The following is a 21,182-nucleotide window of genomic DNA, read 5'->3' as shown; positions in this document are numbered from 1 at the left end:
GGGGTGTATGCAAGGGATGTTTGAAAACCTTGATGATTGGATAGCAGGTCGAGCCGCCAAGCTGAGGAGTCCATTCTAAAATGTTGCACTGGATGGTACAGGCTGTATTCAGTCCCATCCTTCTTTTTGCACGAAAGCATTGATCAAGTCCACATTTAAACCGTGCTCTGCTAGATGTTTAATGATGGCAGGCACCCGTCTTTGAAGAGCTGCCCTTGAGTCTGAGTCGAAATCTCAGCGAGAAGAATTTTCGCTGTTATCAAAGAAACTACTTGGAGACACTAGTTATACCCTTTAATTTCAGACTAATATATTCACAGAGTTTTAATTGCTTGCAGATGCATTTTTCTCTGCCCCCTTATGTTGCCTCTCGGCTGCTGTGTTGAAGCAGAATACAGATGTACACAGGTGAAGGAGTGTTGTGGCGGGAAAAGTTGTTAGTTAGTGTTAAAAAGGAAAGAGGGGGAGGGTATCTATGACAATCTACTAGGGCGGAAAATTCTTCCAGAAATGCTAACTTGACCACAGTAACCCAAAACTCCGCAAAAGGATATTTACCTTGTTTCCTCGAGCAATGTTAGGTGAAATCGGGGGGTTACGGTTTATTCCCACACACACAGAATAATAATAAGAAACAAGGATGTCGTATGAATTAGGGTCTTAAAATAATGATCTTTAATAGGAAAAAATCGAATATTCCAAAGTAACAAAGTGTAATACCATTTTCAGCATATTTACAAGGTTTATCTACCTCTCTATCGTCTTGTTGTGTGGATAGACAGATAGATCTACCCTGCAGCGTTTTACCTAAGGTACGGTGTTCTGAATTTATCCCAAAAGACATGGAATGGAATACAGCAGCATCTAACCTTCTGATATTGACCACCTGGATGTCTTTTGATAAACCATATGCATGCAGGGACCAACCCTGAAGTCCCTTCTCAAGAAGTCTAGTCAATGGAAGTTTTGACGGGATACGGCCTGCAGAGTGGAGCTCATAGTCTGGATTTACCCTTCTGCGTCCAGTTTTCACTCTGTAAGGAGTCAAAATTATTGGCTAGAGCCTTGCGGCCGATAAGAGAAAGCATCACAAGCAATCGGACTCCCGAAGGCAGGGAGTTATGAGGTAGAAAGAAGGGTGGACAAATAAATGTCTTATTGGAAGGGATGCCTTTTCTTTTAAGGCAAGAGGAGGTTCATAGAATATTCGGGTTGGAAGGGACCTCAGGAGGTCATCTAGTCCAACCCCCTGCTCAAAGCAGGGCCAATCCCCAATTTTTGCCCCAGATCCCTCAATGGTCCCCTCAAGGATTGAACTCACAACCCTGGGTTTAGCGGCCAATGCTCAAACCACTGAGCTCTCCCTCCCTCCAGAGGTTCCCGGAAGCTCACACCCTTCCAACTTTAGAAACGCACAAAAAGCCACAGGGAAAGGCAAACATACACTTTCGTAAACAGCCTTTGCCGGCCAATGAAGGAGAGAGACAATTCTTCTGGAAGCCGTGGCTACAACGCTTACAAAAGGCCTTAAAGTGAATCCCTGCCGTCGAGTCTTTCATCACATTGTTCAGTCAAGCTCCCTTTGAAAAGAGAGTTGGTCCCAGGACTTTGGCAAGACTCCCATTCAAGTCTCTGGGAGGTTTGCGCCAGTAAAGACGCTTAAGAGCAGGCTCGTGATTAGTAATAAAAAGCAACACTCGTTAGTGCGGGTAGCCTGCCTCGGAACCAGGGACTCTAGACAGGACCACGGGGGAGGGAAGGGGAAGGCAAAGGAAAATGTAACTCCTGGCTAGCCTCTAACTACGTGAGAGCCACGTTTAGGTCAAACACCAAGTCACTGGGCTCGACAGTTCCGGGCAGTCGATAGGGCACAAGGACCAGACATCCTGGCCAAGTTTTCTGTCACTCCAGCAGCCGCAGCTTTCTACTGTTCAGGGAGCTACCCGATGAATTAAGGTGAGCACCCGCAAGGAGCGATTTTCCAGAAGTCCAGTCTGTCTTGCCCAGAGTCCCTGTCGAAATTCACCACCCCTCATGGCAGGCTAGGTTCTCCTCAGAGAAGAAACCCTTGCACGCTCGTCAATGGGAGAGCACGCTCTATTAAATCATCTACCCAGTTAATTCAATTAAGCCTCACGTTAAAGTCTGTTGTAGTCATTAGCTTATGGCGATGATAGGAAAACAGAAAGATACCAATTAACTTTCCTGAAAGAATTCCTTTTGGAGTAATTAATAAGTGATCTGCAGCTCGCCTCAGCCTCTTAATTGGGTTTGGGGGGAGGTTAAAAACAAACCATGTGACGTGCCTTAGAACAGCATAGGGGACATAATGAAACATAACAGATGGAATTGACCAGTACGTGCATATGGCACGTTGATTTCTTAATCTTTTCCTCCAGACAGGAACATTTTGTTGTTGTTTGGTTAACTGATCAAAACTCCCCAGTTAGGTTCGTCTTTCGGTTTATTTGCGACTGTTGCATTTTTGTGCGGGTGGGGGAGGGGAGGAGTGACTCTCTTTGTTAAGTGGGTGCTGAAGGAATCAGTCCTTGTTCAGTAAACTTGCGTCCCACTTCATTCATTATGATGTGCGCCTAAAATGTAAGAGTTACCTCCTGTTTGGGTGCAGAAAGTAATTGCAGCCAATGAGACTAGCAAAACTCAAACTAAAATAACTCCCCCTTCCCATATGGAAGTTTTCCAAATAAATAAATAGAAGGCTAATGTGTTCTGTGGAGAAATAGCTCATGAAAAACATTGATCTGAGGAATGGATTTACTCACAGATGATAATAGGAGAGAAAATACTGTATAATCATATCAGAAAATTAACTCACATCCACGCTTTTCGTAACTCATTGTCCCCACGCACAGCCTAGTCTATCGCGCTTTCAGTTATGCGTTGTTTTTAATTTGTTGTAGTTGTTTGTCGTTCAGCCCTTTTCATATGAATGACGACGAAGGAGAAACAATAATCAAAACAAACGTATGCGACAAAAAATAACATTCTTAGGCATTACTGATGAGATAAACCATCGTTTTCAGAACAATCTTTATCGTTAAAGGGTGTTGAGAGATTGTTTTCTAGCTGAGTGCTATAGAAGAAGAAGAAGAAGAAGAAGAAGACGCAAAGTCATGTATATGTCAGAAGTATTTATTCACGGGGTCTTAACTTTTTTAGGTATATGCCCTATTGTTTTTGTGTTTACTGTACACACACACATATTTCATTCATTGGGAGTGGGCCAATAATTTAAAGGAGTCTAGCTTGTTTATTTACTCCACATTATTTCACCATCTTTTCTACCAGACTCTTGAGAAGTCCAGCTCTTGCTAGCATTTGGAATCGTTCCTGGAATATCAAACATGGGGAAAGAAAGGGGATCTTTGATATCTCAGTAATTACGTTAGAATAATCAGTGTCGAAATTTCCTATTAAAAAGAAAAAAAGTAAATAAAATGTCCTTTCTTCCTCTTATCCTCCTCCTTCTCCATTAAGGAGAATGGGGGGAAAAGGAGGGGGCAACTCTGCCAAGATGAACCCTCTCATAATATGTAGGAGTGCTAAAAAGTGTTTGCTGCTGACCCCTGTGCACGCCTGGATAATCGCACTTTTCCATCTCAGACAATGCATTTCAATTCTAGTCGTGTGCCTTTGTCCATTTGTATAGAGAAAAGAGGGCTGAATGACAGGTCCTGTTAGCCTGCATGAACAGATACCAGTAAACCCTCCCCAAAACTAGACCTTAAAAAAAAAAAGCCACATGCCTATTTGCCTGCGGCTTATTATTAAGACACCTTTGCAGCTAAAACACTTAAAAGCAAACCAAATTAAATGGCAATTAAAAGCGAATTATACCCTCTTTTAACTCCAGGCTTCTAATTTGTGGAAACTAGCCATCAGCAGACACACATCGGCAGGAAATGCCATTTGGCTAAGAACCTTTCTCGGAACATTTATTTCCCAGTATTGTGCTCGATTTAGAACGTTCGTTTATATTTTGCAAAATATAAACCATTTATATTTGATACTTCCCGTTCTAAATAGAACGTTTCTTTTTCTCTTTCTTTCTTTCTTTCTTTCTTTCTTTCTTTCTTTCTTTCTTTCTTTCTTTCTTTCTTTCTTTCTTTCTTTCTTTCTTTCTTTCTCCAAGTGTGTTTAAGACCCAACCTACCACTACTGTCAATAAATAAATATATAAATACATTTGTAAAACCTTCATATGTGCAATACGGTGCTATCCAACCTCAATTAATTTTCCAAGAATAAAATGTGTCAGCACTTCTTTAAAAAATTAAAATTAATTTAAATGGAAAAAGTCCACCTTCCTCTCACACAGTCCCATCTTTTCCCATATATTTCATATGTTTTTATATATATATATATATATATATATATATATATATAATTCACTGCAATTATACTTTATGGTCTCAGGCTAGCTATTTATTTGAAAAGCTATTAAAAAAAACCCTAAGATTGTCTGCTAGGTAGCCTTTATTAAAAGAAAAGAAAAGAAAGATTGGGATGTGGGGTGGACTTGAATTCGATGTAAACGTAAGGAAAAAAATCAAGCCCAGCAACGTTGTTTTAATTTAGAAAAATACAACTAAAGACACACACCACAAATGTGCAATCTTTTCTTTGGGTCTATATTTAAAAGCAGTAGAACCAGCAGGAAGGATCACACTTACCTATTTAAAATGACGATTTAATTAATATAGATTACTATATCTATTAGATTTATAGCCTCCCGATAAAATGTGTTCAAAATGCCCCCTTCGATCAGATTAGCTCCCATATTAGCCTGTGTGAGAAAAAAGCATTCTAAAGAGTGGAGGAAAAACTGTATAAAAATGTTGAAAGAACCTACAGTTCCTTATTAGGCGAAGATACAATATTTATTCCTTGTCTCCTGGGATGAAGCTCCTCTATCTATTGTCCTCCCAGTTCTCAGTGCTGATGCTTAATTTTCAAAACTTCTATATTACCAAGGGACCTACGACATCAGCCAAAGAAATACCCAGCAAGTACAAAATCTGATCCAGGGAGCTGCTTTTGTGCAGAGGGAAAATTTTGTTCCTACAGGTTTTTAAGGTGGTGCATGGAAAAGGAAAGCGATCTGATCTATGCAGATACATTGCAAATTCTCTCGTAGATACAGATTTTTTTAAAAAAAAACCGGGTGGGGATACAAGGAGTTTGGATGTTTTAAATTTATTTTGTTTTGTTTTGATTTTTTTGAGAGGGAATTTTATCCTGAGCCTTTTTTTGGAGAACCCAAAATGTCAACTACGTTTCCAGGACTAGTCCACGAAGCAGAGGTATTGTGTGTGTGTGTGTGTGTGTGTGTGTGTGTGTGTGTGTGTGTGTTTTAGCGTGTGTGCATGGGTGTGAGCGTGTGTGCCTCTGTGGTTGTTTCCATTTTTTTTTAATCCGTACTGGACCGTTACATTTAATGATAATCCGGCTTCAGAGATAATTTAAAGAAGTATAGGGAGAAAATTCGTTATGACATCTGTCACCAGCCAGAGCAACTCATTACCACGTTAAAACAGTCCCAGCACGAAAACAGAATAAGACCCCTAATAATATAATGAAGTTGGGGGGGGGGGGGAAATAATCAAATCGAGAGAAACGGGAAGATGTGGCAAGGCAGGAACATCGCCTTCCTCTAGGAACATTTGAGGGGGACAATGTGACGGGATTCCTCAGAAACCAGGGTCCCAAACACAAGAAGGCGGCAGCTATCTATCGAGATATGTAATGCTCTACAACACACTGGCGAGCTTTTCCCCCCTCTTCTGGGTGTTCCCGTGGAGTTAAAGGGCTTCGGTGTGATGACTTTTTGTTTCACTCCCAGATAGCAAAGACCTTGATCAGTATTTTTGGTTGTCGTTCCTTTTTCTTTTTCTTTCTTTTTTTGTTTTTGTTGTTGTTGTATTTCTGTGCGGTGGATTCGTTTTGCTCGGCTGTACTCAGGCAGGTTTGGGTGTTTGTTTATTATTTTGAACAGACCTGCATGACACCCGCCCAAGGTGTTGGGGAAGCGACCTGGGGGCGGCTTGGAGCTGGGCACCTTGAATGGGGGGAAGCGATGCAGGGTAGGGTGCTTGGCAGAGTGGCCCACGGTGTTTTAAATGACAAACCTCCCGTTTTGGGGTCTCCTTTTCCCTTCTTCCTTTCAGATACGTCATGACGGATCAAACAGCTATCGTTTGATGCAGCTTGGATGTCTGGAGTCTGTGGCCAACTCAACTGTCGCCTATTCGTCCTCTTCGCCTCTAACTTACTCCACCACCGGCACTGAGTTTGCTTCCCCGTATTTCTCCACTAACCACCAGTACACACCACTTCATCACCAGTCCTTCCACTACGAGTTCCAGCACGGCCACCCGGCAGTCAACCCTGACGCTTACTCCTTGAATTCCCTCCACCACTCACAGCAATATTACCAGCAGATCCACCATGGGGAACCCACCGATTTTATTAACCTGCACAGCGCCCGGGCTCTCAAATCCTCTTGCTTGGACGAGCAGAGGAGAGAGCTGGGGTGTTTAGATGCTTACCGGCGCCACGACCTGTCTCTTATGAGCCATGGGTCCCAATATGGGATGCATCCCGATCAAAGACTCCTGCCAGGACCAAGCCTCGGGCTTGCAGCCTCGGGGACAGACGATTTGCAGGTAAATAGCATGCAGTATACTTTCGATGATACGTTCTCATAGCTTCTTCTCTTCAGCATCGCTCTCACACCGATCACATACATAGGGTGGAGTCATAAGAACCATTAGCAGGGTCCAAAACTAAAAGCATGTACTCTCCTTGCCGGACAAATAACCTCGCACCTGGATTAACATTTTAGGTGGTGGATGACTTGAAACGGGTCAGTTAATCAGGAGATCTCTGTGTGTGTGTATCCCCTCCAAACCAAAGGCACTCGAAATGGCTACAAAATAATCCATCTAAATCCGCTTTTCTCCCTTTCCTCACTTGTGTGGCAAATCTGTATATTTAAATAACACGCGGACACATATAAAAATCCAAATAGACCCAGGGAGGAGGAAGGAGAAACGTCAGGAAAAAATATCTCTGCTATAAAATACTTTTTTTAAAAAAAAATTCTCATGCCCTGCAGATATCCCTTAGTTTAGCTGCGACAGATGAAATGTTAAAGCAAAAATAAATGATAAAAGAAATGTTTGACAGTAAAATAATGAAGGTCTTGAGATATATAGATATGGATGCAGATCTAATCTAATCTATCTATCTATCTATCTATCTATCTATCTATCTATCTATCTGTCTATCTATCTATATATCTATCTAATCTCCTGTTTGTCAACTCACCATATATCTCTACCTATGTAGATAACCTAGTTTATATTCAATTATGAATCCGTTACCACCAACTGAGAATTCATATCCAGCAGTCTCTCTGTCCCAAGTTAAAATGCATTTTTAAAACTGTCATTTATAACAATACACATTTTTTAAAAAAGTCAAATACTAATACTTTCCCTTACAACAAGCTAAGGAGCCGCGTTCACTCCAGAGGTAGCCAGGCTGAGACGGATTTAACCGTATTTACTGTACTTACTTCCCCTCAGTCCTTGCTTCCATTCCCACAAAGCTCGCTATGTTGTCCTTTCCCCCATACACAGAGGTCAGCTGCTCTAAAAAACCCAGAAGTTTGGAGAACTAAAAAGAGCCCCATTAGAAAGATTTTTCTCCCTACTTACCCCGGAGCAAAGGATTATTTAGGGAGGGAACAGCACCAACCAAAGAATATTATCTGTTCGATCCCTTTGGAGGAGAAATTCTATAAATCTTGATTTTTCGACATTTAAATTCACTAAATAATTGTATATTCTCTGGGCATTTTTTTTTATATTTTCCATAAGGCTCCCCTTATGTCCAAACCCCCCCGCACCCACCCAAATCTGCCATTCACTTCTTAGCCCAACTAAAACCTATTTACTCCTTTTTATAACCACGTCTGCTGCTGATCTTTTTGTATCTGTACAAATTTTTTCCCTTTGCCAGGCACAAAGCCTGGTATCTTTCAAAAGAGGGGATTAAGAACGTTTGCAAGGCAGCGGACAATGCCTAAATCCTGTGCAAAAGAGCACCATAGTTTATCCAATTTTCGACTTAGTGCCATTCAACGGGTCATTTATGCAATGTCATCCGACCAAACAACACGTTTTCCTCGCATATCATAATAATATAGAAACAATAAACGTTGGTTAAGCTGTCAGATCCAGGTTCATTTTTATTAAAAAAAATAGAATTAAACAGCTTTGAAAAAATAGGGGGACAGGTTCATCATTTGATCAAAATTCATTAAAAAAATAACCCTGATCCCCCTCCCCCCTTTGCATCTTGGCACTCTCCCTTTCACTTATTTTTCACCCCCTCTCTGTCCAGACAGAACAAGGAAATATATGAAGGTCTAGAAAAGACTCATCGTGGAGAAATTGAATGTATGTATTTAGTTGCTTCAAAACACAATTGTTAATTGTTAATTTCACCTTGTTAATTTCACCTTGCGTTCAGTGGGAGGTGTTTTGATGGTAAACTGAAATGGAGCGGGCAGGCGAACTATAGACCCAAACTGTGGTCTCACCACTCTCCCCTTCTCCTCCGTCTTTCTTTTTGAGACGTTCATCAGCAAAGACCTCATTTCCAATGCAACAAATGTAAATATACTTCCCCCTGCACAGAATGTTAAGTGAAAGTCCAATCGTTTAGAGGGCGGTTTAAGTCAGCCGAACAGATGCAAACAGTCTTGGGGCTGGAGTGGCATCTTTCAGTCCCCTAAAAAGATTTTCCATGGACAACAAAGGAACCTGTCACACCTTTTCCCATCACCGCTTTAATTTATGCTCAGTCGCCAAGTTTTTTTTCATATTGATTTCATAATCACTTTAAACCAGAACACTTAAAATAAGAAAGAGCCTTGAAAAGGAGGGTCTTACAGGCCGGCGCCAATATGGTGAAACTGGGGGAGAGCGCCAGGACTGTGAAGGTTGTTTTGTAAAGTAGGGTTTTTATTATGCACCGACTCTCCCTCCGCATTTACTTGACTGTTCACGGGCTGTTGAGTAGGTTAACACCCTTAAAGGACTCTTTCATGTCAAATATCTCGTTTGTTTGTAAAGGAAAATGCGTCCTTACCACATTTCCACTATGTTCCCCCCCACCCCCAATATATAAAAAAAACCGGTTAAACCTTTCATGATCCCTATCAAAAATATGTATAAAAGAAGAATTGGATCTAAAAATAAAAGAGTAAGAGTTAGAGTAAGTATAAGTAAGAGATGTGTAGAAATACAAACCTCTTCGTATATATGCCAAGACACACATACACACACAAACATATATTTTCTTGAGCATAGTGCATAAGTGGCTATGTTATATATACACGGTGTGTATATGTGTGTACACTCACTCACACACACACACATAGATAGATAGATATCTCGTAGAATTATTGACAGCTGCATTGTTACTTAGTTTTTATTTGTTTAGATCAACAGATATTTGGGAGAATTTCTTTGTGTATACACTGTCTATACACACACACACTGTATGCATATACACACAGAGAAAGAATATTTGTATGCATACACATAAGCTTCTCAAATCAAATCTATCTATCTATCTATCTATCTAGGCAAAAATGATATCTAAATAGAAATGAACCCGACACTTATTCTGTGAAAAATACATTTCCTAGACAGTGGAAGATTAAGTAATTAGACTGAGATATTGTATGGAGTTGTCAGGTAATTTGAATCCCCTTTTAGAAATATGTTGCTGAAATATTGTCTTTACTTCCGTTATTGACCGAGCTCTGTATTAAAACAAAAGCTGCTTGATTTTAAGAGTTTTGGTATCTGACTGATTTTGTTTATTTTTCATAATTTAAGGGGTCGGTGGAGGCCCAATGTGGGCTAGTACTGAACAGCCAAGGTGGGGTGATAAGGAGAGGTAAGCAGGTTAAAAAAATATTTTCCTATATTTTACTTCTTAGAAAAACACACACCTGTCTCTCTCTCTATCTGTTGTTGTGTAGCATATTACAGATATATCGAAAAACTATTGATAATTTCAATGGAAAGAGAAGCACATTAAAAGTAATGTAGTGTCTTGGTGGCTCAGTAACTTACAAATACCCCACTTCACGGCAGCTAGACGAAATGAAAGGTGAATCGAGGTTTCTGTTTGTTTCATTATTTCACCCTTTCTCGGGTAGATTTCTCGTTTTGATTTAAAACTATTCGTGCTCAATAGCGCTTGTCTGTTACATTTGCAGTCTGATCTCTTATGCAAAGGGCGAGAGGTTTGGCAATATCAGCTTACTAAATAACTCACTGTTACAGACTGGTAGATAAACCGGTGATTGACAAAGTAGTTAACTGTCTGGGTAAAGCCGCCCTGGATTTCATCTGCTCCTGAAAAGATCTGAAGTCTAAGTTAGCAGGAAGATTCTGTTCTCCGTCCGGAATACCTTGCTCATGACTTTGTGAGAGAAAAAAATCTGTTTTGACTAAGAGATGCCAAAGTAGGCCGTTTTATCTAGAGGCCCATATATTCAACGCCAATATAGAGACATACTGTATCCCAAAATAATGCTCATCATAAATATATGTATTCAGAATAAAACGAATATAAGGGATTTGTCAAAGACCGATTCTACGTCTTGGAAAATAATATTTCCCTTAATTATTCACTTTCCCGTTTAATAAAGTCCGGTCTTATTCATTATACTATGGGGTGCAGTGTTATTTAAGTAGAATAAACCCGATTTTATTATTCAGATCCCGGGACAAACTGTAGGTTTAAATAAAAAAGTAAAATACACCGGGAACGAATTGCCATTGAAATTGCATTGAAAAAAAAATCTCTAGTATTAAGCATAGATTGCGATCCCGACACAAATGGTGAGCCATTCCGAATTGTTTCGACTGGTTTTAAAATCCGATGTACCGGGAGGAATAGCTCAGTGGTTTGAGCTTTGGCCTGCTAAACCCAGGGTTGTGAGTTCAATCCTTGGGGGGCCCATTTAGGGATCTGGGGCAAAAATTGGGGATTGGTCCTGCTTTGAGCAGGGGGTTGGACTAGATGACCTCCTGAGGTCCCTTCCAACCCTGATATTCTACGATTCTATTAAATCCCCAGTTCTGTGGCAAGGGCATTGTAAATCTTGACCCAGTGGACGTGGGACGGGAGAATTAGCCTAAAATAAAAGGCTAATTCTTTTATTTAACAGGCTAATTTCTTTTTATGGGTGGGGTGGATAACAACTTCTATTTTAAGCAAGAGTGATTTGCTTAAAAAAATATATCTTTGCACTAGTATAAAGTTCCGCAACGAAACCCGACAACACAAACACGCCGGGCCTGTTAGTGGCGGCGTGGTAGCTGAAAGAACAAAAAGCCAGGTGAGAGGCCACTATTCAAAGCAATCTGGACGGTAGATGGAAGGTAGGGCGGTCATTAAGGAGGCCGGGGCCGCTACGTCTGGGGCTGAAAGGACAGCTCCACTAATTGAGAGCTTTCCCGGCCCTTGTGAGGGCTACCTCTTCCTTCCAACCCGGGGTGGCCTTTGGAGTCTGTCCTGTATGACACTGTACATTTCCCCTCTTTTAAAATGTAGTCCCCGCCAAAAGGCTCGGAGACAAAGTTAGGTTTAATTCTTATTTCACAAAGGAATGAACCAAAGCAGGAAAAAGAAAAAAAAAACAGACAGAAAGTGTGGGGGGGTGGCAGGGAAGTTGAGGGTAACATTCCTCCGACAATTCCATCTGCAGTGGTGCTGGAGAATGACGGTGGGTTGAAATTTCAGGGCGTTGCGGGGATTGTTTGTACGTGGATGTGTGTTAGCAGTTCCTATCTGTTGCAATCTGTCCGTTAAAAGGGTGTAACCGCGCCTGTGTGTTTCCCCTTGATTCTTTCTCCTTGGAATTCAGTTGATATTAATTATATCTTAGAAAGTGTTTTCGTTTCTGAACCAACATATGACCTTTAGGAAGCTGAATCCTCATCAAAGAGAGACGGGGAGTGAATGAATTCCCATAAATTGGGGTTTATGTCTGTACGACTTGACTGGATTCTAATCTTCCTTGTGAAAGAGGATCTGGATATCCTGCTCGCATCCAGTTTATTCAATTTCTCCGGCTGTGCTAAGGAACTTCCAATTACTGTACCTGTGTGGCTGATTGTAGTCGTGTCTTTTTTTTTTTTTTAAAGCAATCAAGTTGCTCAAGGATTTAAAGATTGATAGTAAAGGAAATCCAGCATGGAAATGTAAGGTTTTTTCCTTCACTGATCTAATGCCGAAGTGCAGCTGAATAAGAGCTCTCTTTTGGAGAAGTCGGTGGAGATATCAAAGACGACTCTATCGGTTTCAGATGTATATTAAAAATACATAATAAATATTTTGTCCGACTTAAAAAAAAAAGATAGGTGTTAGTAACAATCAAAACATCCTACTCCGAAACGCGGTCCAGTATCCCATATAAATAAATCAGACTTCTTTTCTAGCGATCCATCAATACGAATATATTAATTCTGGGCTTCCCTCATATTTTAAACATCTCGTGTCAGATTTTTTTTCTCGTTAATACATACATATATTTTTTTAAAAGGAGATTGGCTGGGGGTTTTTTGACTGAAAGAAAGAAAGAAAGAAAGAAAGAAAGAAAGAAAGAAAGAAAGAAAGAAAGAAAGAAAGAAAGAAAGAAAGAAAGAAAGAAAGAAAGAAAGAAAGAAAAAGATTTTAAAACATAACTCCTCATGTAATTTCCCCTTGAATAGAAGTCATTCTTTTGTTCTGGGGGGGGGGTGTCTTAAAGGCCATGTGGTCTTCTTTATCAACCCGAATAATAATTATAATAAATACAAATAACTCAAAAAACCGCATCCACAACCCCCTGTCTCCGAACACAGGTCTGACATTACACATCCTGGCTGGCTGCGACATGGTTTAGTGCCATGATTTTGAGTTTTCCTTTAATGAGGCTTGGAAAGTAAAAGACTTTTTGCAGGACTTAGGTGGTGGCGAGATAATTACCAGCTAGATAAAATATTTGCCACCGATTCTGAGGCAGAGATCCCCATGCTATCACTTTCATTTAATGGTGTGCAAGATATAGCCCGGAGCTCCACTACTCCGACCATCAGAACCAATAATCTTTACTTTCCCTACTGCTCGTGTATCGATAGCTTCTCTAGCCTCAGGCAGCTGCTTTGATATGTTAATATTTCGGAGTACCAAATTCTGCAGAGATCATATTAATGTTGTACATACAGAGTGGAGATTTGCCTTAAAGTTGAATATTCAGATCCCCTGTTTCAAAAGAAATCACTTGAAGAAACGAAGCTTTTATTTACAGGAGTCGTCTGTGGTTTTGGATCATTAAAACAAAACAACCCCCCCCCCCCACACTTTCCCAGTAAATGTCTCAGGCTTTTATTATGATCGAATCCTTCCCTTTTAGGTTGCAATTTTAAAGCCAAGAGCCGTTTGATGGGGGGGGGGGGAGTGGCTTGTTTGCTAACCACCCCATTCCCCAAGCCCCCCTTGCATAAGAAGCATACGCCGCTTGGGTGTCCTCACCTCCGAATATTTGGATTTAAAAAGACAACACGGTGACTTTCGGCCTCAGTCGTTTTATGAAATCGAGATGGCAAACTCCAAAAAAAAAACACAAAAAAAAAAAACCCTCTCGTTTCGCTTTGTGATCATCCATCGTTCCTGCCCCAGGCTAATTTCAAGAAGCTTAAATACCGCTATCGCCTCTGGGCCATGACGAGAGAGGGGCCAGGCTATCGGCAATAGCTCTTTTTCGATTGCCCTTGGCAACATAAAATACAAACTACTTTGAATCAAAACATTTTTGGGGAATTAATATGATCTGAACTCTGCACGTTTTCAGAGATCTGGAGTTTGTCAGATCGCTTAGAGGTGACTGACATGCGAATGCTCAGGCATTAATGCCGAGCCAGGAACACTGTCAGATCTTATTTGATTAAAAACACAAATTCTTAAAAGCTCAAGCATCAGTCACCCAAAAGTCTGCCAATAAAATCACTGGAAAGACGCTTCCCCTTCTCTCTTCTGCCTTTTATGTATTTACTTATGGCGCTGCCTGCAGTGTGAAAGGGATTCGATGTGGCTTGATCGTTTTCTCTGATCTTCAATTTTAATTTGAGACGCTTAAGGGAGAAACTGCAGCCTTCTGTCGCACTCGTTAAGGGCGAGAGTTTAAGCCGGGGACTCTTAGAGGCAATGTTAACAGAGAACAAACAACAAAATAAAGCTCCCCAATACGTTTCTCTTTATGATACCTCGGGTAATACATGGAAGGGGAGCTAGACTGGATCTTGGTGTAAAAGGTGTTTTCCATATGCTATCTGGGCTGAGATGATTTAGCTGGGGTTGGTCCTGCTTTGAGCAGGGGGTTGGACTAGATGACCTCCTGAGGTCTCTTCCAACCCTCATCTTCTATGATTCTATTATTTCTGTAATCTACGCAATAGTGGTACTGAAAATTGCGGAGATACAGGAGTGGTAATCTCTTTTATTGCTTTTATTTAATTTAAATTGTAAACACCTGTTTGGCAGGAAAGTTAACAGGGAATTTATTGTGCTTGCTTGCTAAATATTCTCTGTGTCAGAATAGATTATCCTATTCTCTCCCCCCCCCCCCCATAGGACATACCTATTCCTATATTTCTCCAGTACTAAGAAGTACTATTCTGTATCCAAAATAAAATGTATACGTAGGAAACCGAAAAAGCAGAATTCAGTTTGACATAACAAAGGATAAATGCAGCGTTCTACAACGATATTGTGAAACTTTACACTAAAAAGAAACTTATTTTCCCCAGGTAATTAAGGACAAAGGATAAGATATGGCTCTATAGGCGTAGCCTGTACTGTAGGCTAATATAGCACATAACGGCAATTTAATCTTCAATTAATTGCATTTTCCTCCTTTTGTTGTTCTCAGGCCCTACCTCCTTTCCCCCACCAGCTCCTAGCTGTTGAAGAACCTTACAATAGTCTTGATAATCCGGTAATACCTATAATTGTGTCCCGAGTCCTAATGCACTGTAATTAACACGGCTGTCTCTTTTCAAGGGCCAGTTTGAATGGCATTAAACCCTAATAACTTGTCTAATTAATCGGTTTCGTGGTTCCAGCCCAGATAATCTCAGACCGACAACAACAAAACCGGGGCGAGGAGTTAGGCTAGAAGGCAGGGTCTGGACTCCGCGCTGCGTTAGGCGTTGGGGTTTATTAGGCGTCCAGTAACCCCCCCCCCGCCCCCCAATTCCTGCAGCTCGCTGCTCTCCACACGGGAACGGCGAGCGCCTGGTGAGGTTGGGAGGGAGTCGATATTGTTTGCCTGCAAAATCGTCCCCCGTGGCGTCAAGCAAATGCCACCCCTGGCCGCTAATGTTTGCAAGATCAGGCGCCCCGCGAAACCTGGGGAAGGAAACCAAGGCCCCGTTTCCATCAGAGCTGCATGGAAATGTGGCTTCTTTTTGGCCGTGTCCCTGCTCAGCTGCCGAGTTTCGATGGGGGCAGCGAAGGAGTTATTGGTGGGCGGGGGGGGGGGCGCTCTGTGCTGACCTTCTGCTGTTTTCTCCACCTTCTGCTCCATGTCAAGGGTGGGGGCTTTTGTGCTTCGTAACGCGAGGCAACAGCTTCAGCCCGGCCTGTCTGTGGATGGCTGAAACACGCGGTCGCTTCACACCCACACACACCGGCGCACAATGCAAGCAACACAAACTGAACTCCCATAGCACACACACACACACACATACTCACGCACACACCGGCGCACAATGCAAGTAACACAAACTGAACTCCCATAGCACACACACACACATACTCACGCACACACCGGCGCACAATGCAAGTAACACAAACTGAACTCCCATAGCACACACAAACACACATACTCAGGCACACACCGGCGCACAATGCAAGTAACACAAACTGAACTCCCATAGCACACACAAACACACATACTCACGCACACACCGGCGCACAATGCAAGCAACACAAACTGAACTCCCATAGCACACACACACATACTCACGCACACACCGGCGCACAATGCAAGTAACACAAACTGAACTCCCATAGCACACACAAACACACATACTCAGGCACACACCGGCGCACAATGCAAGCAACACAAACTGAACACCCACAGCGTAGCCTGGGACAGGGCGCAAACCACAATGCACACGTCGCCCAGCGCACAGAACACCACACGCACCCGAGCGACACCACAAGCAGATCTGCGCACAAGGGCAGAACGCACCCATCGGTGCAACGCACCAGCAGCACACAAAGCAAGCCGCCCCCCACACAACCTCCGCAGAAGAGGGTCGCACATCCCGCGCCACGCACACACACACACACACACACAGCGAGAACAGCACACACACATACAATCTGTCAAATACAACGCCTCCCACCCGCACGCGCACCCACACACCCACACACACACCAACAGAGAGAGCACACCGACTAGCCCAACGCCCAGCAGCACTCAGTCTAAACGAGACGCACAGCGTGCAGAAGACAACACAAGGCAAGACAAAAGTACATAGTACAACACAGGGAACACAAAACACACCACACAGCGTGCCAAAGTCTCATCAGCGCAACACTTAGAACACAAAACACACCACACAGCGTACCGAAGTCTGATTACCAGACACACACACATACACACCGGGAGAGTACACACAGCACAACACAAAACACAATATAGTGTGCCAAAATCAGCACATACACAAAACACAGCAAGCCAAATTAAAAAACCAAAAAAAAATAAAATAAATAAAACACCAAAAAAACCCTGCCTACATTTCCCCAAATCTCTGGCAGGATGAAGAGTTGTAACATCTGCTAAAAGACTGTTAACTGGGAATTTCTGCTTTTAAAAAAAACTTAATGTCTTAGGAGTTCTTTTAGACAGCTCTGCTCCCTTATGACACATTTGACAGTTAGGGAGACAGGTGAAATTACCAAATCAAACTCTAACAATGCTTAGGCTTTATTTATGTGAAAGAGAAATAGACTGATTTATTTCTTTTATCTCTGAACATTTTGCATTTGAGCCCATACCATTAAAATGAGATTTATGTTCTCATTATAAAGCACAAATCCCTTCAGTATAATTGCATGATGTTGGCATTATGATTGATCAAGCGCTCATCCTCCTTCCATTGAGTGTCTTCCCTTTGTGCATGTCTGTAGAAATCTTTACAGTTGTGTTCCTGCAAGCCAGTGAGGGGAGGACAAACAACAACAAAACTAACAAAAGCACACCTGTCCCTTTGTTTATTTTGTTCTGCATCCATTAGAGGGGCATTCCTACTTCATCTGAATTAACTTCTTAGCTCAAGATTTTCAAACATGGGTGCTGAAAGTTAGGTACTTAATGACCTATTTAGGCCTATACTTAAGTGGTTTGGTTTTCAAAAGTATTAACAACTCAGCAGTTTCCACTGAACTCAGCCATATTACTCGTGATTTTACAGTTACACAGGTGCTTACATTCTTTTCTGGGTCAGGACCTAAAGCTGGGCGAAAACCTCAAAAAAAAGTCCTCTGATTATTTACTGGTATATATATAAAATAAAATCACTTCTGTTGCATTCATGCCCCTTTTGTGTTTAGATAACATGAATATGCTGTAAATGAGTTTATTGCACAAATGTACATGAAAACAGTACATTTTAAGTGACTATGAGAGACAGTCACACAGTTTGAACTCATAAATGTAAGAAACCTGATTACAAAGGTTATATACATTCAATCTGTCCAGTCACAAATAACCAACGCAGCTGGAATTTGGAACATTTATAATGAACTGCTCACAAATAAACTACAGAGCAGCAGTTCTTCACAGAGATTAATTGCTGAATAATTTGATGAATAATTCTGAGAAAATTCTGAATTGCCCACAATGACTCATAAACAGAAAAAGAGGTGAAATGTGGCAAATAAATCACTCATTAGTAGCTGTTTTGACAGCTCTTCTATTACTTAACAAAACATAAGGATTTCCATTTCTCCATTTTGTAATAAATTGCAAATTTGTCAGCTTTTCAGAGCATGGTAAAAAAAAACAACATTCTGAAAGGTGTCATGAATTGTAACCCAGACATTCATTTTAAAGGCACCTGTAGACATAAATAATAGAATAATAAAAGAGCAGAACCTAATGTTAATTGTTTATATAAGATAAATCCCAGATATATCTCCTTAAAAACCCATTTCTTCGATGATGACTCTCGTGGATTATGTTGATTCTTATAGACAAGCCCTTTATATACACATGCTATTTACTACAGGCCAGAAAAATATGAAATCACAATGCAGTGACAGCAGTAGAAATATATGTCTCACCTTTCTGACAAAGCAATAGCATTGTTTTCTATTAAAACACAAAGAATTAATTCACAGCATTTTAACTAATGGGGGGAGAGGGGGAGGAAGGCATCTCAGAACACAGAACTATTGATAAATGGACACACGTGCCCTATTCAACAAAGCACATAATCACGTGCCTAACTTTAAGTATGCCAGAGAAATTTAAAGATAAGCATGTGTTTAAATGAATCAGGATCTAAATGATTTTCCACCACACTATATTATCATGTACATCTTCTATTAATATGAAAGGGAAAAAATTAAAACCAAAATCCACAAACCTGTCTTTGCACCTTAATTTACTGACATTTTCATTGTGTTGACAGGACTGACATGTTTCTAGTAAGTTAGTGGAGTCCACTGCTGTTCCCACTATTATTATTTGATGCATTTATCATTATTGGTGGCCAGTGTTTTGCACTGAAATAGTTCATTTGGTGCAAAGAGGAGCAGAAAGTACAAATACTCTCCCAAAGCTGGCACTTACTTCCTTGTAATGCTAATTTGTTGGCTATTTAGCACAACTCTTGATAGTGCTATTTCAAGAGGCGATGGTCGGATCGGGGTGAGGGAACAAAGTCAAAGCAGAGTCCAGCACAAAGGAGCCAGTTTTGCTCCTATTTAAGTCTATGGGAAGGAGATTTTTCCTCTTTACCTTCAGTGGGAATAGGATTGGGCCTCAAAATATCACAGCAAAAATTTAAAAAACCCTTTCCCTATTAAAGCACCCAGTCCTTCTAGGAGCTTCTCAGCAGCACCCTCATCTCCCAGTGAAGTTCATGGTAGCCTAGGGCACTCTATACCTTGAAGGATTGGGCCCAGAATCTTCTGTTCCTCAGTTGGGTCTTTTGTTCCACAAATTATAGATATCTTTTTTTCCCGTTTCCTCTGTACAGTTATACTTGTTGAAATAGTAATGACGATGACAAATAAGAAGGCAAAGTCATGTGATACAGAAATATGGTAACTTAATAATCACATTTATCGATGCATTCCACAGTCGTAGCTTATGCGCCATATATGATCCTACAAACACTTCCCCATCTCGATAATGCTTTGTCCTGAGAGTGGCCCCATTGTAGTCAAAAGGTCTCTTTGCATAAGTAAGGAATGGTTTGCAGGATGAGTTATATAGCGAATGGACCCAGTCCTACAAAAACTTATTTGTCAGTACCTTGCTAGCAGGGGTAGTTCTGTTGGCACCTTTTTCAATGGCACCACTCACAAAGGACTATGTTCTGAAACCTTTACTCTCTAAGTATCCTAGCAGACCTCACTGGGACTACTCATGTGAATAATTGCTCACCAGTGTGTGTAAGTGGCTCACAATCTGCCACTTTACTCATGTTGAGTACTGACTTTTTATGGGTAAGCATGAGTACTAGTGGCAGCATCTGGTCCCTAACAACTACTGAAGGGAGTGATAAACTACTCATGCGAGCCAGGGTTTTCAGGATCAGACCTAAAACTCATGAGAGGTTTAGAATTTTTTGCCCTGTCCTCAATTATTTCAGCTGTTGCCCACTGCCTGCAGTTGGCTATCAGCTAGGACAATTCCTTTGCTGTTCTGTACCAATAACTATGTTTCTAAAGGTGAGTAATGATTGGCCTTAGTTGCTGTCATTGCTATTTCATAGGAAATAATGCACAAACAGGCCTGTCACCGCTGACCTCCGCTTCTCACCTTTATCTCTGCATTTTAATATATTAACTAAAAAAGAATTGGAAGCTAAAAATATATGCATGCAGCAGGAAGCACAACCTATGATCTTTCACTGTTGTTTGTACTTGTCCTTCCCTTCCTATTCCTTCCTCCTCTCCCTTTGTTTACTGCCACTTCTTGGTCTCTTCCGTTGGGTGTAGGGTCCAGTCCCACAGTCCTCATTCCCATTAGTCCCCAATGGGATAATTCATGTGAGTAAGGACTTCAAAGAAGATTGCCTGCTCCTTCAGGCCTATTTTTGGAGCAATCTTTGACAGTGAAACTCCCCTCTCCTCCGTGGTGCAGTATTAATGAATAATTAATATAGTGCAATAATTATATGCAACAGATTTTACGATGTTCTAATTTGGATCTGGTTTTCAGCATTCTTTTTAATGAATTTAGCTTTTTTGATTTTTGTTTTGAAGAAAAGAAGACTTTTTCTTTTTCCCATACATGTTCCCCCTCTGTATTGTTATTACTGGGATTGCTTTGCATGGTAACTGTGTTTTTAAACAGTTAAGTTGTAAGGTATTTACAACCACAGATTAATGACAAGGTTTTCAATAAGCTCAGGTTAGGGAAGGAAAACAAAAGTGGGACCAAAATATATTCATATTAAATTAATAATGATTTATTCAGTGTAAACTGCTTGTGCACATATGGGTTTAATTTAAGAGAGAGAGAAATATTAACATTTCATTAATTTCAGTACAGTCTCATTATTTGTAAAATATACACAGACGAGCTTTATCCTTATGGTGGAAAGTTCCATTGTGCCTGAGAAACAGAATTGTTGACCACATTCTTCATCTCCAAGCTTTCGGTGGTCTTGTAGATAACCTGGGCCCAGGCCAAACAGATGTTAATTGCAAGGAATAAATAGGTCCAGAACTCATCTGGGGATAAATCAGTGTAGCTTCCTTGTCTCCAGTCAAGCTGTGGTGACACACAGCTGAAGAGCGTGCCTAATGGAAGGCAGAGTGTTTGAGGGTTCCGAGACCTCTGG

The 21,182-nt window shown here is 41.1% G+C and overlaps 1 protein-coding gene across 3 annotated transcripts in view; it reads left to right on the top strand.

Moving 5' to 3' along the window:
* Nucleotides 1-4,839: 4,839 nt before the first annotated feature.
* The window catches only part of TFAP2D (transcription factor AP-2 delta), a 59,794-nt gene continuing 43,451 nt past the window's right edge, over nt 4,840-21,182 (top strand). The window contains exons 1-3 of one of the 3 annotated variants that reach the window (XM_048845753.2): nt 4,840-5,324; nt 6,189-6,686; nt 9,936-9,996. In XM_048845753.2, the coding sequence (XP_048701710.1) occupies nt 5,286-5,324; nt 6,189-6,686; nt 9,936-9,996 (598 nt within the window). In that variant the 5' untranslated portion in view covers nt 4,840-5,285. Of the gene's footprint in view, nt 5,325-5,420; nt 5,836-6,188; nt 6,687-9,935; nt 9,997-21,182 lie in introns of those variants that run through there. The other 2 variants (XM_048845756.2, XM_048845755.2) reach the window with 2 other exon arrangements.

This window comes from Caretta caretta, chromosome 3 (genome assembly GCF_965140235.1).
Source record: "Caretta caretta isolate rCarCar2 chromosome 3, rCarCar1.hap1, whole genome shotgun sequence".
Lineage (NCBI taxonomy): Eukaryota > Metazoa > Chordata > Testudines > Cheloniidae > Caretta > Caretta caretta.
The sequence above is the reverse complement of the archived record's forward strand: the minus strand, read 5'-3'. Positions and strand labels throughout refer to the sequence as shown.